Source organism: Protopterus annectens, chromosome 14.part0 (assembly GCF_019279795.1).
Source record: "Protopterus annectens isolate FY-2018-M chromosome 14.part0, PAN1.0, whole genome shotgun sequence".
In the NCBI taxonomy this organism is placed as follows: Eukaryota; Metazoa; Chordata; order Ceratodontiformes; family Protopteridae; genus Protopterus; species Protopterus annectens.
The window spans coordinates 808,631,595-808,659,537 of record NC_056748.1 but is presented as its reverse complement, the minus strand read 5'-3'; the positions used below and the strand labels follow the sequence as shown (position 1 = coordinate 808,659,537).

Here is a 27,943-nt window from a genome sequence, read left to right as displayed (position 1 = left end):
TATCCAGCACTCCGGAATCTCTATCAGAGGGGGTAAGATTTTTGGCTGTGGAGGCCTTTACACCTTTGGGACCCTGTGAGATAGTTTCAGGATCAGCAGCAAGATTTTTGAATAGAAATTTGTGGGAGTCAGGAACCCTGTAATAAGAACCCGCGATGGTGGTGCTGCGGTAGCGTTGTCACCTCACAGTAAGATGCTGTCCGGATAGATTATCAGCTAGAGCGTCTTCTGTGTGGAGACATGCGTGAATGGGCGTACCTTCGTTGAAGGTTGTACGTCAGGCCTGGCAAGCCGGTACGTAAAAATCAACTGCCAATCATTAGCGGACCGGAGTTCCGCTGTGGCGACCCCTAACCGGGAAAAGCCGAAAGACACAAAGGAACCCTGTAATATCCGTCTGGCTTACTAGGAGCCGGAAGTAGGGAATCAGGAGCCATGCTTGATTCTGAAAACACATTATCAACAATGTCTAACACAGGAGGTATAGCCAAAGGCCTATGCTGAGGAAGAAGGAGGAAGGAGGAAATCCCCAAGCCCCTTTTTTGATTCAGAGAAATCCTGACTCTCCCAATGAAAATGTTCCCGTAGAGTATGCAAGGTTTCTCCAAAAGAATAATCCTCAGGAGGGGATGCAGATGGGATGGATTCTTCTGCATCTGAATCCTCATAGGGTGGTATAGAAAATTACTGATCAGAAGAGGAATCAGAAGAAATGGAAACCTAATCTGAAGATTCATAATCAGTATCTTGCCTAGGCTTCTTAGCATGGGGGGGGGCGGGAACCCCTGATCAAGGTAATTAAGTCCTCAGCCATTTTGATCATCTGTTTTTTAGGCATAGGGGCCTGAGCACGTGGCTCATGCATCAGTTTTTTTTAGACTTGGATATTTTTGATCTTGTTTTTGAAGCTGGTGTCGGTTTTATATAAAAATGCTGAGGCCTGAAAACACCCTCAGAAGCCGGTGCCTGCTCAGCGGCTCCAGACCCATCCAAGGGAGAGACATCTGCGGGTTCAATACTCTGAGAATCTTGCGGCATACCGGACTCCGCATGGGTCTTGGTAGAGGCCTGCGACTCAAAAGTAGCGGATATCAGGGGCTGCAAAAGCACCTCACTGAGTACCGGCGACTGGCTTAGGAGAAGCTTGATCATCGGTTTTGGACCTCGACGGTCTGTCTCGGTCTTTTTCGTTGCGTTTTTTGTGAACTCTGGTAGTCGGATTGCTAACCGATGACATTTCAGGGTAATTAAATCTGGATCCAAAATATTCTGAAGCAAAAATATACCGATGCTTAATAGTGCGTTGGTTAAATCTAGCACAAAACTGACAGCAAGACACATTATGATCTGGGCCTAGGCAAGGAATACTGTACAAATGAAAATCCTTATGAGGTATCTGCTTCCCACAAGTAATGCAATTAACTTTTACTGACATCGGTAAGGAGCAAGAAAAAGTTTCCCCAACGAGGTACTTAGCTTTAGTTGAAGACTTCGGTTCTGAAACTCGAATGCGAAAATTTCAGGAGTCAGCCGACTGGCGCTTGCGAACTGCTTCTGCTTTGGGCACCGCACGGCAAGAAAAACTGAATAAAATGGTGTCGGCTGCATGTTTTATACCCCTGATGACCTGACGTCATGGAAGAGGAGACAGCAACCGACGCAGGACCCAAGACTTTATTATTCAGGCCGACTGAGGGCAACCTGCCAGCAGATTACCCAAATGTAATGACTGCAACAGTGAAACACGAAGAACATCAGAAGGGGAGGAAATATAAGATAGAATAGTATAAAATAAGAAAAAAAGCACTTATCTGAGAAAAAACACAACCAATTCTACGAAAACTTGCTCAAGATTCAGCATCCATGTCTGTTGCTGCTGACAGCAAACAAGATTTGGGGGAGTTTAGTTAGGGGACGGTGCATTGTGGGAAGTGGTAGGAGCTCGAGACTCAGATCCTAGTCTGAAGAAATGCATCCAAGTCAGATCTGTTACCCATCCGTGAGGAGGAATGAAAGAAAATCAAATCTTACTGCTAGCATTGCACAATGTCCAGCTGTGTGGAGAAAAAAAAAGGCAATTCTCTGAGCTGGGACATGTGCAAACATCACAATCTATGAAGAGTGCCAGGGCCTGTAAACATGGAAAATGGAACCACTGCGGCCACCGGGTGACAGTCCAGGAAGAAAAAAACACAGAGGTCCATTCTCTTGCAAGGTCTGGTACCTTGTTTAGCACATTCACAAACACTTTTTTTTTTTCGTTAAGCCAAAGACCAATATTAGCACTTTTGCTGTAGGTGGGCACCATTTTAATTGCAAACTAAAGGAATCCACCCTGTGCAGATCATACACTAATGCGCCAGAAGGCATTCATTATTTTCAATGATACAATCTAGATGCCCTGTAGTAGTACAGAAAGAGTCCCTTGGATGGCTACAATCGAAAATTATGTACTGAACCTGATCTTTAAAGTTGCTGCAACTTAGGAATGGATGCAACTCTAGCACTCCTGAGTTAAAGGGACGTAGGTAAGACCCCTGGTTAGTTTTTTTTAAATACCTTTATTAATTTAACACTTACGACCTAGGCACACATACATTAACAGAAGAGAAAATAAACCATATTGACATTTTTTTTTTCATCTACTTACATTATACATTACACACACACACACACACACATACACAATTTCTTTAAACAAAGTACAGTTGTGTACACTTACCATCACATTTGGGTTATCTGCTTGCAGTAGCCCTCAGTCAGCCTGATTAACAAAGTCTTGGGTCCTGCGTCGGTTGCTGTCCCTTCTTCCGCGAAGTCAGGTCATCAGGGGTATAAAACATGCAGCTGACGCCATTACATCAGTTTTTCTTGCCCCAGATGTCAGGTGCCCCCCTAATGGGAAGCAATTAAATCTACAAATAAACAAGGATATACCTCCAACAAAAAAGCGAATACACCAAAAAGCTTTTGAGCATAGTAAAGGAGAGTAGAGGTATAGCCAAAAGAAGTAAGGGGGCTGGAGGGAGGGTAACCAGGACTGCAACAGTGAATACACTCGAACATCTACATTTATGGTAAGTGTACACAACTGTACTATGTTCTTCGTGTTTCACTGCTGCAGTCATCACATTTGGATAGATTCCCAAAGCTAAGGATGGGAGGAGGAATTTAGATAGCATTAAGACCAGCTAAAAGGCCCTGCAAGACTGCAGTGGCAAAGCCAGCTCTAGACTTGGAGAAAATTGGTAGATGGTAATGCTTGGTGAAAGTATGTACATAACTCCAGGTAGCAGATTCTAGGATGTCCCTGGTAGGGACGCCTCTGAGAAAGGCTGTAGAGGTAGATGCAGCCCTGGTTGAGTGGGGTCTGATGCCATGTGGGATAGGTTTTCCATGGTGCTTGTAGCACAAATTAATGCAATGGCCTATCCATTTGGAAATGATTTGCTTTGAAATAGCCTTCCCCTCTGCCCCTGCAGCAAATGCCACCAGCAGTTGTTCAGATTTCCTTTGAGGTTTAGTCCTATCCAAGTAGGATCTAAGTTGTCTGTGCACATCTAGGGAGTGCAGTATCCGTTCCCCTTTGTTCTGTGGATTAGGAAAGAAGGTTGACAAATGAATGGACTGATTACGGGCCACACTGGATACCACCTTGGGGATGAAGGAGGGATTGGTCCTGAGGGACACCTTGTCTGCATGAAAGATGATGAAAGGCTCCATTGCCTGTAATTCAGATACCCTCCTTGCTGAAGTGATTGCTAAAAGGAAAGCTGTTTTCCAAGAAAGGAATTTTAAGTCTGCAATAGCAGCTGGCTCGAAAGGAGGAAGAATGAGTTTCTCTAATACAAAGTTAAGGTCCCAGGCTGGAGTTGGAGCTCTCCTGGGTGGTCATAAATTTTTGGCCCCTCTGAGGAACTGCTTGAGCAGTGGATGAGAGAAGAGGGGAGGTTCTGTGGTATAATGAGCTGAAATAGCTGAGGCGTGAATTTTGATGGAGGAGAAAGACAGGCCCTTGTGAAGCATCTCAGTTAAGAATTGTAAAATCTGAGGTAAAATGGGCACAGCTGTGCTCATCCCTTGAGATTGGTTCCAGGCACAGAATCTTTTCCATTTTTCAGCGTAAGATTTTCTAGTACTATGCCTCCTTGCCTCTAAAATGATATCCATCACTGGTTTACTGAGGGATGGTAAAGGAGAAATTAGGTAATTAGCCAGGCTGCTAGGTTCAGTGTTTGAAGCTGAGGGTGCAGAATCTGGTTCTCCTGCTGAGACAGTAGGGTAGGAGTCCGAGGCAGGTGCCATGGGGCCAAAAGTGACGCACTGCGCAAGAAGGGGTACACCAGTGTTGGCGTGGCCAGTATGGTGCAATCAAAATCGTCCTTAGTTTGTCTTGTTTGATCTTAAGTAGTACTTTGGAGAGCAGAGGCAGAGGAGAAAGGCATAAACTGATAGGTTTTTCCAGCTACGGACAGAGTATCCACTTTCCAAGCTTGTTTGTGGGGAGTCTTTCTGCAAAATTTGTCCAATTGATAGTTCTGGCAAACAGGTCTATATCTGGGCTCCCCCATTTGCTTGTCAACATGTTGAAAATCCTTGGTTCCAGCTTCCACTCGTGTGGGTCCATGAGGTTTCTGCTTAGTCCGTCTGCCAGTGTATTCAGTTTTCCTGGCAGGAATTGAGCTAGTAGATGCACTTGGTAGCTCAGGGCTGTGTTCCACAATGCCATGGCTAGTCTGCATAGGGGGGTAAGAATGTGTACGTCCCTGCTTGTTTAGGAGCCCATTTGCTTGTCAACATGCTGAAAATCCTTGGTTCCAGCTTCCACTCATGTGGGTCCATGAGGTTTCTGCTTAGTTCGTCTGCCAGTGTATTCAGTTTTCCTGGCAGGAATTGAGCTTGTAGATGCACTTGGTAGCTCAGGGCTGTGTTCCACAATGCCATGGCTAGTCTGCATAGGGGGTAAGAATGTGTACGTCCCTGCTCGTTTAGGTACCACATAACAGTGGTGTTGTCCATCTTTACCATTAATTGTCCTGGAAGAATGTGGTCCTTGAAGGCTGTCTGAGCATGCTGTACAGCTAACATTTCTTTTTGATTGATATGCAAGTGCATTTGACTTGGGTTCCATTTGCCCTGAATGCACTTCTCTGCTAGGTGAGCCCCCCCCCCCCATGCATAGTCTGATGAGCCCCCCCCATGCATAGTCTGATGAGTCTGTTGTTAGGGTTTGGGCGGCAGGGGGTAGAGTGAATGGTAGTCCATTGTTTTGGTGGCAGGCTTCTGCCCACCAAAGGAATTCCAACTGTAGGTAAGGTATGATAGGAATCATTGCTTCTAGATCCTGAGAATATTGACACCATAGGCTTTTTAGATACCACTGTAATTTCCTCATATGCAGTCTTGCATATGGAATTAGTAGAATGCACGAGGCCATGAACCCCAAGGCTTGCAGTATTTGCCTTGCAGATAGCAGGGTTTTTGTGGCCACTAGATTGAAGTAAGTTACCAAATGAATTTGTTTCTTCTGATGTGAGGAAAACCATCTGGGAAGTTGTGTTCAAGCTTGCTCCCAGGAATATAATTTGTTGGCAGGGAACCAGATGTGATTTATTTTCGTTTATGGTGTACCCCAGGCAAGTTAACACCTTTTGTACTGACATCGGTTTAGAGCAAGAAAAAGTTTCCCCAATGGGGTACTTAGCTTTAGTTGAAGACTTTGGTTCTGAAACTCGAAAACGAAAATTTCAGGAGTCGGCCGACCAGCACTTGCAAACTGCTTCTGCTTTGGGCACCGAAAGCAAGAAAGACTGATGTAATGGTGTCAGCTGCGTGCTTTATACCCCTGACTACCTGACGTCACAGAAGATGAGACAGCAACCGACGCAGGACCCATGACTTTGATAATCAGGCCGACTGAGGGCTACTGCAAGCAGATAACCCAAACGTGATGACTGTCACAGTGAAACACGAAGAACATCTGCAACTGCTGGACAAGTGGAGTCATCCTGACAGGTGACAAAGTACAGTTGTGTACCTACCATAAATGTAGATGTTTGCGTGTATTCACTGTTGCAGTCATTACAATTGGGTTATCCTGCTGGCAGGCTACCCACAGTCAGCCTGAATTCCAAAGTCTAGGTCTGGCGTCGGTTGCTGTCACCTCCTCCCTGACGTCAATGCACCAGGGATATAAAAGATGCAGCCGACACCATTTTCTTCAGTTTTTCTTGCCCCAGATGTCAGGTGCCCCTAAAAAAGTAAGCTAAATTATGATAAGTATGCATGCACAAAAAACAACTTTTCCTTCATCTACAAGAAAATACACCACATAGGTTGTTTAGAATAGAGAAGTACAGATATGTCCCAGCAAAGGAAAAGGGGGGTGGTGGGAGGGTAACCTGGACTGCAACAGTGAATACACTCGAACATCTACATTTATGGTAGGTACACAACTGTACTATGTTCATCGTGTTTCACTGTTGCAGTCATTACAATTGGGTTGAATCCCAAAGCTAAGGTTGGGAGGCTGGTGCTAAGTAGGATTAGGAGAGGCTATTAGGCCCTGCAGAACTGCAGTGGCAAATCCTGCCCTGGATTTAGAGTAGAGAGGTAAATGATAGTGCTTTGTAAAAGTATGCACTGAACTCTAAAGTTGCAGCCTCTAAGATGTCTTTGGTTCGTACTCCTCTGAGGAAGGCTGCTGAAGTGGCTGCTGCTCTGGTTGAATGTGGCCTAATGCCCTTAGGCACTGATTTGCCATGCTGTGAATAGCAGAAACGAATGCAGTGACCTATGCACTTTGAAATTGTCTGCTTTGAGACAGGCTTTCCTTGTGATCCTGCAGCATATGCCACTAGAAGTTGTTCGGTCTTTCTGAAAGCTTTGGTTCTGTCCAAGTAGAAGCGTAGCTGCCTGTGAATGTCCAAAGAATGCAGAATTCTCTCACCTTTATTCTATGGGTTTGGATAAAAGGTAGGCAAATTAATTGTTTGGTTAAGGGCCACACTGGACACTACCTTAGGCATAAATGTAGGGTTTGTGCGCAGAGAAACCCTGTCAGGATGGAAAATGATAAAAGGTTCCACAGCCATGAGTGCCTGTAACTCTGAGACTCGTCTAGCAGAGGTTATTGCTAGGAGCAGAGCTGTTTTCCAGGATAGGAATTTAATATCAGCTGCAGAGGCTGGTTCAAACAGAGGCAGTGTGAGTTTTTCCAAGACATAGTTGAGGTCCCATGCAGGTATTGGTGCTCTCCTTGGGGCCCCTCTGAGGTACTGCCTTATTAATGGATGAGAAAAAATAGGTGGTTCTGTATTGTAATGAGCTAAAATGGCAGAGGCATGAATTTTAATTGATGAAAAAGAAAGGCCTTTATCAAGCATCTAAGTTAAGTATTGCAAAATCTGAGGAATATTTGGAACAATCGTGTCAAAAACCTTGTGCCTGGTTCCAAGCACAGAATCTCTTCCATTTTTCTGCATAAGATTTTCTGGTGCTAGGCCTCCTGGCGTCCAAAATAACATCCATCACAGCTTTAGAGAGAGGTGTGCCTTGACTGGCTACATTATCCGCCATGCTGCCAGGTTTAAGGGCCTGGGTTGGCTGTGCAGTATTTGACTGCCTTTTTGGGTCAATAAGTGAGGAATTTAAGGTAAAGTCCAAGCTGGGCATTGAGACAAGCTCTTTAGGATTGGGTACCAGTGCTGGCGGGGTCAGTATGGGGCAATCAGCATCACTTTTGGTTTCTCTTGTCTGACCTTGAGGAGTACCTTGGAGAGGAGAGGCAGAGGAAAAAAGGCATATACTGTTAGGTATTTCCAGCTGAAAGATAGAGCATCCACTTTCCATGCTTGCTTGTGATAAGTCCTTGTGCAGAATTTCTGTAGTTGGTAGTTGTGAGAAGAGGCAAATAGGTCTATGTCCGGGCATCCCCAGTTCCTTGTTATCATGGTGAAGACTTGTGGATCCAATTTCCACTTGTGGGGATCCATTAGGTTTCTGCTTAGTTCGTCTGCCAGAGTATTTGTCCTTCCTGGCAGGAATTGTGCTTGCAGATGTACCTGGTAAGTCAATGCTGTGTCCCACAAGTTCATGGCTAGCCTGCAGAGGGGGTAGGAATGTGTGCCTCCATGCTTGTTTATGTACCACATAACTGTAGTATTGTCCGTCCTTATCAGTAGCTGTCCTGGATGAAGTAGATCCTTCAAGGCTGTCAGGGCATTCTGAACAGCTAGCATCTCTTTTTGATTGATATGTAGATGCATTTGACTTGCGGACCATTTGCCCTGAATACATCTTCCTGCCATATGGGGCCCCCAGGCATAATCTGATGCATCTGTTGTCAAAGTCTGTCTAGATGTGGGTAAGGTGAATGGCTGTCCCGTGTTGTGGTGACAGGCTTTTGCCCACCAGCGGAACTCCTGTTGTAGGCAGGGAATGAGGGTAATTATTGTTTCCAGGCTGTGGCAATATTAAGTCCAAACACTTTTTAGATACCATTGAAGTTTTCTCATATGCAGTCTTGCATATGGAATTAGCAGAATGCAGGATGCCATGAAGCCCAAAGCCTGCAGAATTTTTCTTGCAGCTAACTGGGTCTTTGTTGCCAACATTTTGAAATAAGTAGTCGGTTGTCTGCGTTTGTCTGGCGTGAAATAAGCCATCTGGGCAGTTGTATTTAAGCTTGCACCCAGGAATATTATCTCTTGAGAGGGTACGAGTTTTGATTTCTTTTCGTTTACTGTGTACCCTAGACCTGTTAGTAATCTTTTTTACAAACACCAGCTGCTGTAGTAGAATGTCCTTGTTCTCTGCTTGAATAAGGTAGTCGTCCAAGTAAGGATATATTTGTATTCCTCTTCGTCTGCAAAAAGCAATCACTGGTGCCAGGCATTTTGTGAAGACCCTGGGCGCAGTAGATAAGCCAAAGGGCAGTGCAGAGAATTTTTTAATACATTGAGCCAGCTATAAATCTGAGGTATCTTCTGCATGATTGTCTGATTGGGACATGCAGGTATGCCTCTTTTAGGTCTAAAGTCACAAGCCAAGCCCTCTTGCCCAGCATGGGCAGAAGCTGCTGCAGAGTTAACATTTTGAATTTTGGAATATCCAGGAATGTGTTTAGGATAGACAGGTCTAGTATTGGTCTCCAGGCTTTGTCCTTTCTGGGTACCAAGAATAGCCTTGAGTAGAATCCTAGTCCCTGCTCTTGCTGTGGTACCAACTGAGTAGCTCTCATGTCCATGAGGGATGAAACTTGTTTTTGTGCCTCTGCCCATTGATTGCGTGGCAGATCTGGCATACCGTTTGGCCTTGGCAGGGTGTGAAAGTGGAACCTGTAGCCTTGTGATACGATATTTAGGACCCATTTGTCCTGGGTGATCTTATGCCAATTTTGTGAAAAAAGTGCTAGTTTTCCCCCCAAAGGGGCTGCCAGAAGATAAGTGCTTGGTGCTGGCAGGGAAAAGTCATTGAGACCGTTTCCTGTATGGCTGTGTTTTTTCCTCTCCGCTTTTGGAGGTAAAAGCACCCCATTGTTTAGGCCTGTATGAGCCTTGGGGCTGTTATCTGCCTCTGGGGCATCTGTATCTGCGTCTTTGTGGCCTGTCTGACACTGGAAAGGACCATTTTTTGTAGGCCAGTTCCTGCTAAATCTGGGAAGTTGTACCTGCAAGAAATCCTTGACTGTTTCCATAGATTTAGCTTTGTCCTCCATTTTCTTCAACACCTCTTCTGCTTTAACACCAAAGTATCATGCTGTAATGGAGCATCTAATAGTTTTGCTTTGACATGATCAGGCAGATTCTGTTCTTTTAACCAAACATGCCTCCCCTCCTAATGACAGAAAGTACAGTTGTGTACCAAAAATAAATGTAGATGTTAGAGTGTATTCACTGTTGCAGTCAATACACTTGGGTTATCCTGCTGGCAGGCTACCCGCAGTTGGCCTGAATTCCAAAGTCCTGGTCCGGCATCAGTTGCTGTCTCTTCTTCCCTGACGTCAGTGCGCCAGGGGTATAAAAGATGCAGCCGCCACCATTTTCTTCAGTTTTTCTTGCCCCAGATGTCAGGTGCCCCCCCAAAGGGTAGGCTGTAAAATTATGATAATAAAAAAGCATGCACATAACCTTCATCTACAAGCAAATACACCACATAGGTTGTATAGAATAGATAGGTACAGATAAGTCCCAGCAAAGAAAAAGGGGGATGGTGGGAGGGTAACCTGGACTGCAACAGTGAATACACTCGAACATCTACATTTATGGTAGGTACACAACTGTACTATGTTCATCGTGTTTCTCTGTTGCAGTCATTACACTTGGGTTGAATCCCAAAGCTGAGGTTGGGCAGCTGGGCCTAAATAGAGTTTGGAGTGGCTAAGAGGCCCTGCAGAACTGCAGTGGCAAAGCCTGCTCTGGATTTAGAGTAGAGAGGTAAATGGTAGTGCTTTGTAAAAGTGTGCACTGAAGTCCATGTTGCAGCCTCCAAAATATCCTTGGATGGTACTCCTCTGAGGAAGGCTGCTGAAGTGGCTGCTGCTCTGGTAGAATGTGGCCTAATGCTCTTGGGCACTGATTTGCCATGTTGTGAATAGCAGAAATGAATGCAGTGGCCTTTCCATTTGGAAATAGTCTGCTTTGTGCTTTGAAATTGCTTTTCATTGGGAACCTGCAGCATATGCCACTAAGAGTTGCTCAGTCTTTCTGAAGGCTTTATTCTTGTCCAAGTAAAAGCGTAGCTGTCTGTGTATGTCCAAAGTATGCAGAAGTCTCTCCCCCTTATTCTGTGGATTTGGATAAAAGGTAGGTAAATGTATGGTTTGGTTAAGAGCCATGCTGGACACAACCTTAGGCATAAATGTGGGGTTTGTCCTTAAGAGAAACCCTGTCCTGATGGAAAATAATAAAAGGTTCCACAGCCATTAGTGCCTGTAACTCTGAGACTCTTCTTGCTGAAGTTATTGCTAGGAGAAGAGCGGTTTTCCATGACAAGTATTTTATCTCTGCTGTATTGGCTGGCTCAAAAGGAGGCAGTGTGAGTTTTTCCAAGACAAAATTGAGGTCCCATGTAGGTATTGGAGCTCTCCTTGGAGGTCTTATGTTTTTGGCCCCTCTGAGAAACTGTTGTAACAGTGGATGAGAAAAAATAGGTGGGTCCATATTGTAATGAGCTGAAATGGCAGAGGCATGGATCTTAATTGACGAGAAGGATAGGCCTTTGTCCAGCATCTCAGTTAGGTATTGCAAAATCTGAGGAATATTTGGTTCAAGCGAGTCAATTCCCTGCGTTTGGTTCCAAGCACAGAATCTCTTCCATTTTTCTGCATAAGATTTTCTGGTGCTGGGCCTCCTGGCCTCCAAAATAACATCCATAACTGCTTTAGAGAGAGGTGTGTTCTGAATGATTACATTATCCGCCATGCAGCCAGATTTAGGGTTCTGAGTTGGCTGTGCAGGATCTGATTGTTCTGTTGGGTCAGCAAATGAGGTATTAGTGGCAATGTCCAGGCTGGGCCTTGAGACAAGCTCTTTAGGATTGGGTACCAGAGCTGGCATGGCCAGTCTGGGGCAATCAGTATCATTTTTGGCCTCTCTTGTCTGACCTTTAGGAGTACCTTGGAGAGGAGAGGCAGAGGAGGGAAGGCATATACTGTAAGGGCTTTTCAGCTGAATGAAAGGGCGTCCACTTTCCATGCTTGCTTGTGGTAAGTCCGAGTGCAGAATCTCTGTAGCTGGCAGTTGTGAGGGGAGGCAAATAGATCTATGTCTGGGCATCCCAATTTCCCTGTTATGTTGAAGATTTGTGGATCCAGTTTCCACTCATGAGGATCCATGAGGTTTCTGCTAAGTTCGTCTGCCAAAGTATTTGTCTTTCCTGGCAGGAATTGTGCTTGCAGATGTACTTGATAAGTCAATGCTGTGTTCCACAAAGTCATGGCTTGCCTGCAGAGGGGGTAGGAATGTGTGCCCCCTTGTTTGTTTATGTACCACATGACTGTAGTATTGTCCGTCTTTACTAGTAGTTGTCCTGGATGAAGTAGGTCCTTGAAGGCTGTCAGGGCATTTTGTACAGCTAGCATCTCTTTTTGATTGATATGAAAATGCATTTGGTTTGTGGGTCATGTGCCCTGAATAAATTTTCCTGCCATGTGCGCCCCACAGGTATAATCTGATGCATCTGTTGTTAGTGTTTGCCTGGCAGTGGGTAAGGTGAATGGCTGTCCCTTGTTGTGGTGATAGGCCTGTGCCCACCACTGAAAATTCCTGTTGCAGGCAGGGAATGAGAGTAATTACTGTTTCCAGGCTGTGGCAATGTTGAGACCAAACACATTTTAGATACCATTGTAGTTTCCTCATATGCAGTCTTGCATATGGAATTAGTAGAATGCAGGATGCCATGTAGCCCAGAGCCTGCAGAATTTTTCTTGCAGATAACGGGGTCTTTGCTGCCATGTGTTTGAAGTAAGAAGTCAGATGCTTTTGTTTGTCTGGCGTGAGATAAGCCATCTGGGCAGTTGTATTTAAGCTTGCACCCAGGAATATTATCTCTTGAGAGGGTACTAGTTTTGATTTCTTTTTGTTTACTGTGTACCCTAGGCAAATTAGTAATCTTTTTACAAATGCCAGATGCTGTAGTAGAATATCTTTGTCCTTTGCTTGAATAAAGCAGTCATCCAAGTAAAGGTATATTTGAATTCCTCTTCGTCTGCAAAATGCAATTACTGGTGCCAGGCATTTTGTGAAGACCCTGGGCGCAGTAGATAAGCCAAAGGGCAGTGCAGAGAATTGGTAGTGCATTGAGCCAGCTATTAATCTAAGGTACCTTCTGCAAGATTCTTCTGACATTGCTAACATCTTGGCTGACCGGTTCAGTGCAAATTCCCCCCCCCCCCCCCCCATCACCTACAGCACCTATTACCATTCCAGTGGATTGTGTAAGTCCAATTATTACTGATACGTTGGTTAATAAGGCTCTATCTAAAGCTAAAAACACTGCCTCCATGGGACCAGATGGTGTCCCAGGCTGTGTCATACGTGAGCTCTAAAAGGAATTAACCCCGCATCTTAATACCCTGTTCAGTCTCAGCCTCTCCACAGGATATGTGCCCATAGAATGGCGCATGGCAACGGTGGTCCCGCTACACAAGGGTGGGGCCACAACTGACCCTGGGAACTACCGACCAATAAGCCTGACCAGTCTGATCTGTAAGGCTATGGAGCGAATCATTATGGAACTCATAAATGGAGAGATTGGGAACCTCCAGTCGCTGGACCCCACACAGTTCGTCAAGGGCAGATCATGCCTCCTGAACCTGGTGGATTTCTTTGAGACAGTTACTCAGGATATAGATAAGGGAAAGGAGGTACACACGGCTTACCTTGACCTTGCTAAAGCATTTGACACCATTCCCCATTCAGGTATTATTGATAAGCTCACTAGCCTGGGCATAAACCCTTACGTCACAAGATGGATCGCAAAATGGCTCTCAGACAGATCCCATAAAGTAAAAGTAGCGGGATCTATGTCCGAATCCAGACCAGTAACGAGTGGTGTGCCTCAGGGCTCTGTCCTGGGGCCCCTCCTGTTTGGCATATACTTCTCAGAAGTACAGGCAAGCACGGAAGGGCTGTGGCTGACTAAGTTTGCGGACGACTGCAAATTGGGTTGCTATAATAGAGTCTCCGGCCGACATGGAGATCCTCCAGAAGGGCCTAAATGAGACTGATGCATGGTGTTAAAGCCATGGTCTCAAGCTAAATGCAAAAAAATGCATAGTAATCTCCTTTGGAAAAAACAGAGTACCAGCAAACTACAACATAGGAGGTAATCCCCTGAAATCTGAAGAAGAAATAAGGGATCTAGGGACCCAAGTAGATGGTCAGCTTTCCTTTGATAACCATATTGCCAAAGTAGTTAGAAAATCCTTCTATGTGACCCATCTGATCACGAAAGGGTTCGCATCAAGGTCTAAGGATGTACTGGTGCCCCTCTACTCTTCCCTCATCAGACCCATTATTGAGTACAATGCACCAATTGGCATGTACCTGGCTAACATCTCCAGCAGCTGGAGAGACCACAGAGGTACCTAACCAAGAGGAATACTGGCCTCAAACAGTTGCCCTATGCAGCACAATTAAAAAAGCTAAGACTGTTCTCTGTTGCATACCACTTTCTCAGAAGCAATCTCTGTCTAACGTACAGAGCCATGTCCAACCCAGAGTTGTTGAACATGCTTCATCTTAGCAAAACCAAATCTACTCGAGCTACACGCTCTAGGGATATAAACCTCAACACAACAATGAATAGAACATGCTGGAGGGATAGATTCCCTTCGCAGAGACTTCCCTTACTAAGGAACAGGGTCCCGATCTACATAAGACAGAGCCCCTCACTATCACTCTTCAAGAGGAACCTTGATGAGTGGATGGGTAACAGAAAGTTCACACCGGAGATCACACCAACAGCACTACTAGACAGGGGCCAAGGGTACTAGCTGCTAGTACAAGGGTCTAGGGAACTACTAAAGGGGTGGTGAATACCACACAACATGGCTGGGCTAATATATGCCTTCGGGCAGATAGCCCAGTACCAACCTATGAACCTATAAGATTGTCTGATTGGGACATGCAGGTATGCCTCTTTGAGGTCCAAAGTTACGAGCCAAGCCTTCTTGTCCAGCATTGGCAGAAGCTGCTGTAGAGTCAACATTTTGAATTTTGGGATGTCCAGAAAAGTATTTAGAATAGACAGGTCCAGAATTGGTCTCCAGGCTTTGTCCTTTCTTGGTACTAAGAAAAGTCTTGAGTAAAATCCTTGTCCTTGCTCTTGTTGTGGCACTGGCTGAATAGCCCCCATGTCCATGAGAGATGAAACTTGTTTTTGTGCCTCTTGCCATCGATTGCGTGGCAGGTCTGGCATACCTTTTGCCTTTGGCAGGGTGTGAAAGTGGAACCTGTAGTCCAGAGAGACTATATTTAAGACCCATTTGCCCTGTGTGATCTTGTGCCAGTTTTGTGAAAAAAAGTGCTAGCTTTCCCCCTAAGGGTGCTGCCAAAAAATAAGTGCTTGGCATTGGCAGAGGGAAGTCATTGGGACTGTTTTCTATAAGGCTGTGATTTGTCTTCTCCGCTTTTGGAGGTAGAAGCACCCCATTGTTTGGGCCTGTATGAGCCCTGGGGCTGTTGCCTGCCTCTAGGGCGTCTGAATCTGCCTCTTTGTGGTCTGTCTGACACTGGAAAGGACCAATTCTTAGAGGGCCAGTTCCTGCTAAATCTGCGTGGCTGTACCTGTAAGAAATCCTTTACTGTCTGCAATAATTTTGCCTTATCCTCCATTTTCTTTAACACCGCCTCTGCCTTAACACCAAACAAAGTATCATGCTGTAATGGAGCATCCAATAATTTTGGAGCATCCAATAATTTTGCTTTAACATGATCAGGCAGGTTCTGTTCCTTTAACCAAGCATGCCTTCTAATAACAGAACCTGTAACAGCGGCCCTGCATGAGGCCTCCAGTGAATCATAGCCACATTGCAAAGTATGTTTTCCCACTTGTTCAGCTGCATGCAATAAATCCTGCAAATCTTTGTTCTCAGAACATTCAGAATTTGTCAACATTTTTTGTTTTAACAAAGACATTAAGTATTGCTGATATTTGAGCATATGAAACGGACAATTTAAAGCCCTTACAGCCAAGGTAGCAGAAGTGTAAACTTTTTTCCCCCATCTGTCCAAAGCCCTATAATCTCTGTCTGAGGGGACAGGGTTTTTGGCAGAAGCAGCCTTGACCCCTTTGGGACCCTGTGAGACAGTTTCTGGGTCAGCAGCAGGGTTTTTGTAAATAAATTTATGGGAGTCTGGGATCCTGTAGTACCTGTCCGGCTTAACAGGGGCAGGATGTAAAGAGTCTGGAGACAGGCCGGACTCTGAAAAAACATCATCTACAATGTCTAGAACAGGGGGAATTGCAAGAGGTCTGTGCTGAGGAAGTAAAAGAAAGTCTCTAAGTCTTTTCTTAGAGTCGGAATAATCCTGGCTCTCCCAATGGAAATGCTCCCTCATGGTATGCAGGGTTTCCCCAAAAGAATAGTCCTCAGGAGGAGAAGCTGAAGGAATAGAATCTTCAGTATCAGAATCCTCGAAGGGAGGAACAGAATATCCCTGATCAGAAGAGGAATCAGTGGAAATGGAAACCTGATCAGAGGAATCATATTCAGTGTCTTGCCTAGGCCTCTTATCAGGAGGGGGATGGGAACCCCTGATCAAAGTAATTAGGTCTTCGGCCATTTTGAGCATCTGTTTCTTAGGCATAGAAGCCTGTCCTGGAGAATGCTGAACTGATTTCTCTGTCTTTAAAACTGTTTTAGACATTGTCTTGGATGCTGAAGTAGGCTTTACATAGAGTTGTGTAGGTCTGAAGGCACCCTCAGAAGCCGATGCCTGCTCAGCGGCTCCTGACCCATCTGAGGGGTTAACTTCCGAAGGGCCAATACCTTGAGTATCCAGAGGCCTAGCTGACTCCACGTGGGAGTCGGAGGCGGCCTGTGGCTCTGAGGTAGCGGGAGTCAGGGGCTGCGAAAGCGCCTCACTGAGCACTGGCGAACCGGCGACTGACCTAGAAGAGGCTTCGTCGTCGGTTTTGGACCTCGGATGCTTGTCCTTGTCTTTATCCTTGTGTTTTTTATGAATTCCGGTCATCGGTTGTTCCGACGGCATTATGTAGTTAAACCTTCTGCCAAAATAATGAAAAGCAAAATCGTACCGACGCTTAATAGTGCGTTGGTTAAATCTAGCACAAAACCGACAATTAGCAACGTCGTGGTCAGGGCCTAGGAAAGGAATACAGTAAGAGTGGAAATCCTTATGAGGTATTTGCTTACCAGAAGAAATACAATTGTTAACTTTTTCTGACATCGGTCTGGAGCAAGAAAAAAGTTTCCCCAATGGGGTACTTAGCTTTACTGAAGACTTTGGATCTGAAATTCGATTTTGAAAATCTCAGGAGTCTGCCGACCGGCACTTGCGAACTGCTTTTGCTTCGGGCACTGCGCGGCAAGAAAGACTGAAGAAAATGGTGTCGGCTGCATCTTTTATACCCCTGGCGCACTGACGTCAGGGAAGAGGCGACAGCAACCGATGCCGGACCATGACTTTGGAATTCAGGCCAACTGCGGATAGCCTGCCAGCAGGATAACCCAAGTGTAATGACTGCAACAGTGAAACACGATGAACATCCCGTAACAGCGGCCCTGCAGAAGGCCTCTAGAGAATCAAAACCACATTGCAAAGTATGCTTTCCTACTTGTTCAGCTGCATGCAATAAATCCTGTATTTCTTTGTTTTCTGCACATTCTGAATTTGTTAACATTTTCTGTTTAAGCAGTGACATAAGATATTGCTGATATTTAAGCATATGAAATTGGCAATTTAAAGCTCTTGCAGCCAAGGTAGCAGAAGTATAAATCTTCTTCCCCCATCTGTCCAGGGCCCTAGAATCCCTATCAGAGGGGATAGGGTTTTTTGCAGTGGAAGCCTTGACCCCTTTGGGACCCTGAGAGATGGTTTCTGGTTCAGCAGTAGGGTTTTTATAAAGAAATTTATGTGAATCAGGAACCCTGTAGTATCTGTCTGGCTTAACAGGGGCTGGTGGTAAAGAGTCTGGAGATAGACTGGACTCTGAAAATGCATCATCTACAATGTCTAAAACAGGTGGGATAGCAAGGGGCCTGTGCTGAGGTAATAAAAGGAAGTCTCTGAGCCTTTTCTTGGATTCTGAGTAATCTTGGCTCTCCCTGTGGAATTCTGAGTAATCTTGGCTCTCCCTGTGGAAATGTTCCCTCATAGTATGCAGAGTCTCCCCAAAAGAATAATCTTCAGGAGGAGAGGCTGAAGGGATAGATTCTTCAGCATCAGAATCCTCATAGGGAGGAATAGAATATTCCTGTTCGTAAGAAGAATCAGAGGAAATGGAAACCTGGTCTGAAGATTCGTATTCTATCTCTTGCCTAGGCATCTTATCAGGAGGGGGATGGGAACCTCTGATCAAAGTAATTAGGTCTTCAGCCATTTTAAGCATCTGTTTTTTAGGCATGGTGGCCTGTCCAGGAGAATCTTGTACTTGTTTCTTTGTCTTTAGAACTGCTTTAGTCTTTGCCTTTGAAGCTGAAGTAGGTTTCACATATAACTGTGTAGGCCTGAAAACAACCTCAGGCGCCAATGCCTGCTCAGCGGCTCCGGACTCATCTGAGGGAATAGTTTCCGAGTGTCCAATACCTTGAGTTTCCAGCGGCCTAGTCGGCTCCACGTGGTAGTCTAAAGCGGCCTGTGGCTCTGAGGTAGTGGGCGTCAGGGGCTGCGAAAGCGCCTCACTGAGAACCGGCGAACCAGCGACAAGCCTAGAGCCTCGTCGTCGGTTTTGGACCTCGGATGCCTGTCTTTTTCTTTTTCTTTGCACTTTTTATAAACTCCGGCAGTCGGCTGTTCCGATGGCATTGTATAATTGAATCTTCTGCCAAAGTAATGAAATGCAAAATCGTACCGACGCTTAACAGTGAAAATCTCAGGAGTCTGCCGACTGGCACTTGCGAACTGCTTTTGCTTCGGGCACCGCGTGGCAAGAAAGACTGAAGAAAATGCGTCAACTGCATCTTTTATACCCCTGGCGCACTGACGTCAGGGAGGAGGCGACAGCAACCAACGCCGGACCTAGATATTGGAATTCAGGCAGACTGCGGGTAGCCTGCCAGCAGGATAACCCAACTGTAATGACCAACAGTGAAACATGATGAACATCAAGGACAGCAGTGAAAGGCTGCACTGCCTGATACTTGGGAGACTTACCACCCCATGAATGGGCTTCTTTCTAGAAAGGCAGGCTTTTCTGAAGAAGCAGAAAGGGTCAAAAGGCATACAATGAACTCTACAGTAGTCACCATTCATTTCTGCTTTTGAAAGTCTTCAACCACACCACGGAAGACCTGCCAAAAGAAAAAACATCCCCCTTAGAAGCGGAGGTCAAAAATAGTCTTCCTATATCTATTGCTTCACCAACGCCATCCTGCGCAGGTAAATAACAGAGCCCGCTATCCTAACTGCAGTTTTCAGTGGAATCATAATTACAATGGGCAATAGGAAAGCTCACTGTAGAACCAGTGGTAAAGGTTTTATCAAGTTTTTCCTTGTGTCATGGATCAGGACTGTAAGCTTCTCCAGTGCCTGATCAAGAACCAGAACCTGGACAGGTAAGACAGACAGCAGAAGGCTCGAAGCCCAACAATGCAAAAGAGAACATCCTGTCTAAAGTTTGGACTGCTCATCAAGTAGTAAGGTGAAAAGGTGTTATGGTCTTTGGAACTCGCTGAGGATGACAGAGATCGTGCAGGAATCTGCTTTAAGAAACCCAAAAGGGATTTCACTACATTCTGCTGTGGGCTTGAAGAAAGCAGCTGCCTTTTTGTCAGCAGCTTTCTAAAGTTTCCAGTATACAAAAACAGCATTAAAGACGAGGTGCACTGGTGGATTACCAAGGCTGCTGATAAAAAGGCAGCCGTTATCGTCAAGTCCCTGTCGAGGAATGCCATAAATATTAGTCTTAAAAAATATTGACTGTATTAATCACTGCTAAGAATGACAGGCCTTGTGATGACAAGTGAAATAGTCAAGTAGCTTGGGGGGGGGGGGGGGGAGTATTCACTCTCTTTCACTGCCAGAATCCCAAGCTTCCCCAATGACCCTGGTTCAAGATTGCATTCTTGCTTATCCAAACAAGCTTGTCCCAGTGCTAAAAAGATCAGGTCAAAGACTTTCAGCCACTTACACTTCAAAAATATAAATTCTGCAATTCCTGCAGCAAAGATGCTTATGAAGAATACCTGGTATTTGCACCTACCACTTTAAAATGTATCAGTTTCTGCCCCTGTTTTCTTGTCCCCAAAAATAAATATCAGACATTTTTCTTCAACAATTAATGCCTATTTCAAGTATATAAGCAAACTACTAAACATGTAAACAACACTTACACCAAAGTTCATAGTAATAACTGCAGCACTGAGATTGTCCACAACAATGTCCAGTTTCACAGATATAGGTCTGGTTGTGCAGGCCAATGCAGACTTCTTTTTCCTAAAGAAATAAAATTGAACAAGTAAGCACACTTTATTTACATATTTGGTTATCTGTAACTACTAAGCCCTCCAAACACATTTCTTTTCCCAAGGGTAACCACGAGCTTTTAACTGATTAAAGTACCTTCTCACAGCTTTAACAGCAAGCAATAATACTTGTATCCAGACTATAACCATCACCCAGCAGCTGCAATTAAATTTTTGAAGAATCATTCAAATATTTTACAAACAGTACTCAAAAAGAAAAGAGCAGTCACAAATGCTTCCGGCTTAACCACATTCTGCTGCTAAAAAATACATTATATTTCAAGCCCTAAAGTATGCTCTACATAGCAACTAGACATTAGCATTACTCAGTATGCATCACCTCCAACCATCTTATATGCTCTACATATCATGCACAACTCCTCTAAACCACTGCAACACAAGCAATCTCACTTACCTGCTACAAAACAGCTCTTAGCCCAGATTTGGGCCTACAATAGGTTAAGCACTGCTAAGCTCTAGTATAACGCAAAAAATAGAGATTAGATTCCTGAAGGATAGCTATTCTTAACAAGCAAAGCTGACGTCTTCAGACTTTTCCTCAATAAAGCAGATAAATAACAGAAATTAGTCTCCACAATTTTTTTAAACACCTATACCACTCAGTTCCTCCCAGACTTGTTCTCATTTGAGTAAATGCTGCACTTCATTACAATGAAGCAAAAAGAACATGATGCAACACCACCTCATACAGGGCATGCCTCAAGCAAAGAGCACCACCATTCTTCTTGTGCTTTTTTATATATTTGCCTTCCATCAGCTACCTGTAAGCTGCCTCAAAAAAAAAACATTAAGTCAAACTTAGTGCAATCTCTTTCTGCACCTTTCAGTCTATTTCAACTGAATGCTTCTGATCTTCAAGTTTGTCGGCTAGAAGCATCCCTTCAGCATCTATATCATAATCACTTCCACTTATCCAGCTACTAACTTTTACATGATGCATGCAACTTCAGAGCCTCTGTGCTGCTTAGATAAGTTTAATGTTCTTATTTTGTTACTGGACTTTTCAGTATTTTAACCACCCCCACAAAAACATGGAAGTCACCAATTAATAAACAGCTGAGCCTTCTCTATACTTAGTACAAACAGAACATGCATGATTTATTAAACAGTTTAACTCAATCCATTTAAAAAATCTAGGCTGTACACACCTTAATTATATTCATCACGATATGCCATGCAAAAAGGCACACGAATATCTTTGATGCACCATCTTTTGAAACTACAAAACTAACAAAGGATATCTGCAGCATCACTGTCTTATCTGGACCACAATGGTCCAGAAACTTGCTTGTGCTTATCCGTTCCCACATAACTTCATTAAATATGTTTCAAACAGTTCTTCAATAGCTAAGCAGTGGTAATTCAACCCAACATGTAACCCTGTGAACCATTTTCCTCTTTTACATAATAAAAATGTACTTACTAAACTTCTTCCCCTACTTCCTATAGTTATATCACAGAACTGTGTCCCCTTTTCAACATGCTACGTCAAATGAAAACAATGCATCCAAACTTTTTCACGTAACGTTTTTGACTTCAACAGTTCTAAGTATCCTCTGGATTCTCTGAATTATTTCTAAATGATCCTACAAACATCAGCAGATTATATATTTGTGCATTACATAAAATGTACCAGTACTTCCTTGTTTAAGTTAATAAATTAATATACATTTTAGTGCTTCTAGCACCTGCTAATATGCTATCTGCTTTAACATTAAACAGCAGTTTCCTATCTTCTTTAACTTTAAGCATAAACTTATTTATTTATTTAAACTTAAACATTTATATACTCTTATTCAATTGAGAAATATCTTGCAATGCTCTACCAGGTTCTTATCTACTGTCATTTTACATTCTGTACACTTGTATTTTTAACCAAAAGAGGGAATATCCTCTTATTGTATACTAACAGCTGTAAAGTCTACCATCTGTATGCTACTACTCTGTAATGTCTCTCTTGTATTTTCTTCTCTCTGTAAACTTATGGAGTTTTTCTTCCTAGGACTCCACTGAAAACGGACACTTGTCCAGTCGGACTATCCTGGCAAACAAATGTTAAATAAATAATAAAAAAATAAAATTTAAACTATATTTTCATATCTACCAGCATTCCTAAATGTAAAACTGCTTTCAACTTTACTATCAGGTTACAGCCAAACTGAACAGCACTGTCCATATGCATTACATCAGTATTATGGCAAATGTTAGCATGTGTTTATATATTTTTCTCTATTAATCAGATAAGCCCCACAGGCACAAAACCTTTAACCGATGATGGGGAGTACACTTTCATCAGAAATTTCAAGTGGAAACTGTCAAAACCAAACTAAAAGCTGAAGGACAAAGTTCTTAAGAAGCACGCAATCTTAATTCTTTGTATTGTGTTGTATATCAATTAAATGTACATCATGTAGCCTGGTAAAATGCATTTCACTGCACAGTCAAACAAAAAGCTAGCTGCATGCAACCTGTACCAGTTTTACAAGCTGAAGCATGGTACATAATTGACTGAATATGTAATTTAATATTTTGTTTGGGAAATGGTGCAAAACACTCTCCAAGTAATTTATCATCCATAGATTGTAGATCCAGATATATGGTTTACCCTTGAGAGAATGAATGAGAGAGAAAAAAAATACAATACAATGTGTAGCATTTCTGTTTATCACAGGGAAAGAACTCAAAAGTACAGTTTTGTACCTACCACAAATGTAGATGTTCGAGTGTACACCCTGCTGCAGTCATCACACTTGGGTTATCCTGTCATCAGGCGGTCCCGCAGTCGGCCGGAATTCCAAAGTCTTGGTCCGGCATCTGTTGCTGTCGCTTCTTCCCTGACGTCAGTGCGCCAGGGGTATATATATTGCAACCGACGCCATTTTCTTCAGTTTTTCTTGCCCCAGATGTCAGGTGCCCCCAAAAAAGATGGTCAGTAATTAGTACCAAATTGAGTAAATTTTGCACAAACACAAAATCCCTCCAGTTATAAGCAAATACATCAGGAAGGTATTGTAGAGATTTTAGCCAGTTAGTTCAGAGGGGATGGAGGGAGGGCAACCTGGACTGCAGCAGGGTGTACACTCGAACATCTACATTTATGGTAGGTACAAAACTGTACTATGTCCATCGTGTTACCCTGCTACAGTCATCACACTTGGGTTGAATCCCAAAGCTAAGGATGGGTGGAGGAATCAGAGGGTTAGATGAGGCTATAAGGCCCTGCAGAACTGCAGTGGCAAAGCCTGCCCTAGTCTTAGAGTAAAGTGGTAAGTGATAGTGTTTGGTAAAGGTGTGTACTGAGCTCCAAGTTGCAGCTTCCAAAATCTCCTTGGTTGGAACCCCCCTGAGAAAAGCTGTAGATGTAGCTGTTGCCCTGGTAGAGTGGGGCCTAATGGTAGCAGGAACTGGTTTTCCATGATGGGTATAGCAGAAACGTATGCAATGTCCTATCCATTTGGAAGTGGTTGGTTTTGAAATAGCCTTCCCTTGTGAAACTGTAGCATAGGATACAAAGAGCTGGTCAGATTGTCTGAAAACCTTAGTTTTGTCCAAGTAGTAACGAAGTTGCCTGTGAATGTCCAAGGACTGCAGGAGTCTCTCACCTTTGTTCTGTGGATTTGGGAAGAAGGTGGGTAAGTGGATGGTTTGATTTAATGCCACACTGGAAACTACCTTAGGCATAAAGGAAGGATTCGTTCGTAGAGAAACTCTGTCTTGATGAAAAATGAGGAAAGGTTCCACTGCCATTAGTGCCTGCAGCTCCAAGACTCTTCTAGCTGAAGTTATTGCTAGCAGCAGGGCAGTCTTCCATGATAGGAACTGAAGATCTGCAGGGAAAGCTGATTCAAAGGAGGTAGCGTTAGTTTTTCCAGAACAAAATTGAGGTCCCATGTTGGTGTAGGTGCTCTCCTGGGGGGCCTAATGTTTTTTGCCCCTCTGAGGAACTGCCTTAGAAGTGGATGCGAAAATAAGGGTGGATCCGTGTTGTAGAGGGCTGAAATAGCTGAAGCATGGATTTTAATGGAGGAGAAGGAAAGTCCTTTGTGCAACATCTCAGTTAAGCACTGTAGAATGTGAGGCATGTGAGGCTGAAATGTGTCTTGGCCTTTAGCTTGGTTCCAGGCACAAAACCTTTTCCATTTGTCCGAATAAGCCTTCCTGGTGCTTGGCCTCCTAGCTTCCAGAATAACATCCATAACTGCTTGGGAAAGAGGAGCTGGCTGGATGCTTAGGTGATTTGCCATGCAGCCAGATTTAAGGTTTTGAGTTGGCTGTGAAGAATTTGATTGTTTTGTTGTGTGAGCAAATGGGTAATTTGTGGTAAGATCCAAGGTGGGCCCTGGGCCATATTTCTCAATAGTGGGTACCAGTGCTGGCGTGGCCAGTCTGGGGCTATGAGAATCAGTCGTGGTCTCTCCTTTTTGACTTTCAGAAGCACCTTTGTGAGGAGAGGCAATGGAGGGAAGACATATGCTGTCAGGTTTTTCCAACTGAAAGAGAGTGCGTCTACTTTCCAAGCTTGATGGTGAAGTGTCCTTGTACAAAATTTTGTTATTTGATAGTTTTGAGGACTGGCAAACAGGTCTATGTCTGGAAGGCCCCATTTTTGAGTTATCATTGTAAATACTTGTGGATCTAGTTTCCACTCGTGGGGATCCATGATGTTTCTGCTGAGGTCGTCTGCCAACGTGTTCTTCTTTACGGCAGGAATTGAGCTTGCAACTGAACTTGGTAAGCCAGAGCTGTGTTCCATAAGATCATTGCTTGCCTGCATAGAGGGTAGGAGTGAGTACCCCCTTGTTTGTTTATGTACCACATTACTGTGGTGTTGTCCGTCTTTATTGTAAGTTGTCCTGGATGCAATAGATTCTTGAAGGCTGTCAGAGCTTTCTGTACAGCTAGCATTTCTTTTTGATTGATGTGCAGATTCCTTTGATCTGCAGTCCATACGCCTTGAACGCACTGTCCTGCCATGTGTGCCCCCCAGGCATAGTCTGATGCATCTGTTGTGATCGTTCACCTTGACCCCAGCCAGGCAAACTGCTGACCCTTGTTGAGGTGACATGCCTGTGACCACCATAGAAACTCCTGTTGTAGGCAGGGAATGAGAGATATCATTGTGTACAAGCTGTGGCTGTCTTGAGACCATACGCTTTTTAGGTACCACTGTAATTTCCTCATATGCAGCTTTGCAAATGGTATTAGTAGTATGCAAGATGCCATGAAGCCCAAAGCCTGCAGAATTTTTCTTGCAGTTAATTGGGCCTTTGTTGCCATTGTTTTGAAATATTGAGTCAGTTGTAGTTGCTTGTCTGGCGTCAGATAAGCCTTCTGGGCCGTTCTGTTCAAGCTGGCACCCAGGAATGTCATATTTTGTGAGGGTACTAGTTTTGACTTCTTTTCATTTACTGTGTACCCCAGGCAGTTTAGTAGATGTTTTACAAAAGCCAAATAATGTAAGAGAATGTCCTTGCTTTCTGCTTGGATGAGGCAGTCGTCCAGGTATGGGTATATTTGAATTCCTCTTTGTCTGCAGTAAGCAATTACTGGTGCCAGGCATTTTGTGAAGACTCTGGGCGCAGTAGATAAGCCAAAGGGCAGTGCAGAGAATTGGTAATGGATTGAACCTGCAATGAAACGGAGGTATCTTCGGCAACTTTGTCTAATAGGGACATGCAGGTATGCCTCCTTGAGGTCCAACGTTACTAGCCAGGCCTCCTTGCCCAACATGGGAAGAAGCTGCTGTAGTGTTAGCATCTTGAATTTGGGTACTTGTAAGAATGTGTTTAAAATTGAAAGGTCCAGAATAGGTCTCCAGGCATTGTCCTTTCTGGGCACTAGAAAGCGTCTTGAGTAAAATCTTTGACCTTGCTCTCGAGTAGGTACCTGCTGAATGGCTCTCATGTCCATGAGAGCTGTAATTTGTTTTTGTGCCTCTGCCCATTGATTTTGTGGCAGGTTTGGCATTCCTCTTTTCATTGGCAAGGTGTGAAAATGGAATCTGTATCCTCGTAAAATTATGTCTAGGACCCATTTGTCCTTTGTGACAATGTGCCAGTTGTCTGGAAAAAGTGCAAGTTTTCCTCCCAAGGGGGCTGCCAAGAGAGAGTTGCTTGGCCGGATGAGGTGCAAGTCATTGAGTTTGCCTTCTGGTAGATTGGGACCTGTCTTCTCCTCCCTTCTGTGTTGTAGTGCCCCATTGGCGAGGTTTGTACTGGGCTTGTGGTTGTCCTCTGCCTCTTGGACGTCTGCATTTACCCCTCTGTGGTCTGTCAGTAGCTGGAAAGGACCAATTTTTTGTTGGCCAGTTTCTGCTGAAGCGAGGGGGCTGTACCTTTAAGAAATCTTTGACTGTCTGCATAGATTTTGCATTATCCTCCATTTTCTTTAAAACTTCTTCGGCTTTAACTCCAAAAAGAACATCCTGCTGTAAGGGAGCATCTAGAAGCTTTGCTTTAACATGATCAGGCAGAGTTTGTTCCTTTAACCAAGCATGCCTACGTATAACAGACCCAGTGACAGCTGCTCTGCAGGAGGCCTCCAGAGAATCAAACCCACATTGTAAGGTGTGTTTGCCCACCTGTTCAGTTGCATGCAACAGATTCTGCAATTCTTTCAATTCAGACTGTTGAGGGAGAGTGGTGATTCTTTGCTTTAACTGAGAGATTAGAAAATTACTGATTCTTAAGCATGTGAAATTGGCAATTTAGTGCCCTCATAGCTAGAGTGGCTGAGGTGTAAAACTTTTTCCCTCACCTGTCTAGCGCTCTGGAATCCCTTTCAGAGGGTACAGGATTTTTAGTCATAGAAGCCTTAGCCCCTTTGGGACCCTGGGAGATTGTCTCTGGGTCAGCAACAGGACTTTTATACAGAAATTTGTGGGAATCAGGCACTCTATAGTATCTGTCCGGATTAGGAAGAGAGTCTGGGTTCAAACTGGATTCTAAGTAAACATCATCCACAATATCTAACATGGGTGGGATGGCAAGTGGTCTGTGCTGGGGGAGTAAAATAAACTCTCTGAGCCTTTTCTTCGAGTCAGAGTAGTCCTGACCTTCCAAGTGGAAATGTTCCCTCATAGTGTGTACAGTTTCCCCAAAGGAGTAGTCTTCAGGAGGAGAAGCTGAGGGAATGGAATCCTCAGCATCAGAATCTTCATAAGGGGAGAAGCAGTAATCTTGGTCTTCAGAGGAGGCTAAAGAAATGGACACTTGTTCAGAGGATGCATAATCTTCCTCTTGTCTAGGCCTTTTGTCAGGAGGAGGCTGGGAACCCCTGATTAAAGAGATCAAATCTTCAGCCATTTTGAGCATCTGTTTCTTAGGCATGGGGCCTTAAACAGGGGACTGAAGTGCAGTCCTTTTAGATTTAATAGGAGTCTTCGTCTTAGGATACGTTTTAATGGTGAGCGTCGTCGGTCTGAAAACGCCTTCAGAAAACGATGGCGTTTCTGCAGCACCGATATCTTTATCAGCAATGTCGTCGGTAGGGCCTGAACAAAAAGGTTGCGTCGGCCTGGTACATTCCGTCAAAAGTTCTGAAGCGGTCTCGGGTTTTAGATCTGCGGTAGTCAGGGGCTGTGTCGGAGCCTCACTGAGGACCGGTGAACCGGAGACCGGACCAGCCGAGGCCTCGGAATCTGGCTTAGGCCTGGGCTGTCTGTCCTTATCCTTGCGTTTTTTGTGCACGCCGGTAGTCGGTTTCTCCGACGGCATACTGTAATTAAATTTTCTACCGAAGTAGTGTCGTGCGAAATCAAAGCGTCTTTTA

The 27,943-nt window shown here is 44.3% G+C and overlaps 1 protein-coding gene across 2 annotated transcripts in view; it reads right to left on the bottom strand.

The window, feature by feature from the left end:
• The window catches only part of WBP1L (WW domain binding protein 1 like), an 872,089-nt gene that overhangs the window by 438,812 nt on the left and 405,334 nt on the right, over positions 1 to 27,943 (bottom strand). For both annotated transcript variants that reach the window (XM_044056551.1, XM_044056552.1), the window contains one exon: positions 20,021 to 20,123. In XM_044056551.1, coding sequence (XP_043912486.1) covers positions 20,021 to 20,123 — 103 coding nt within the window. The remainder of the gene's footprint in view (positions 1 to 20,020; positions 20,124 to 27,943) is intronic.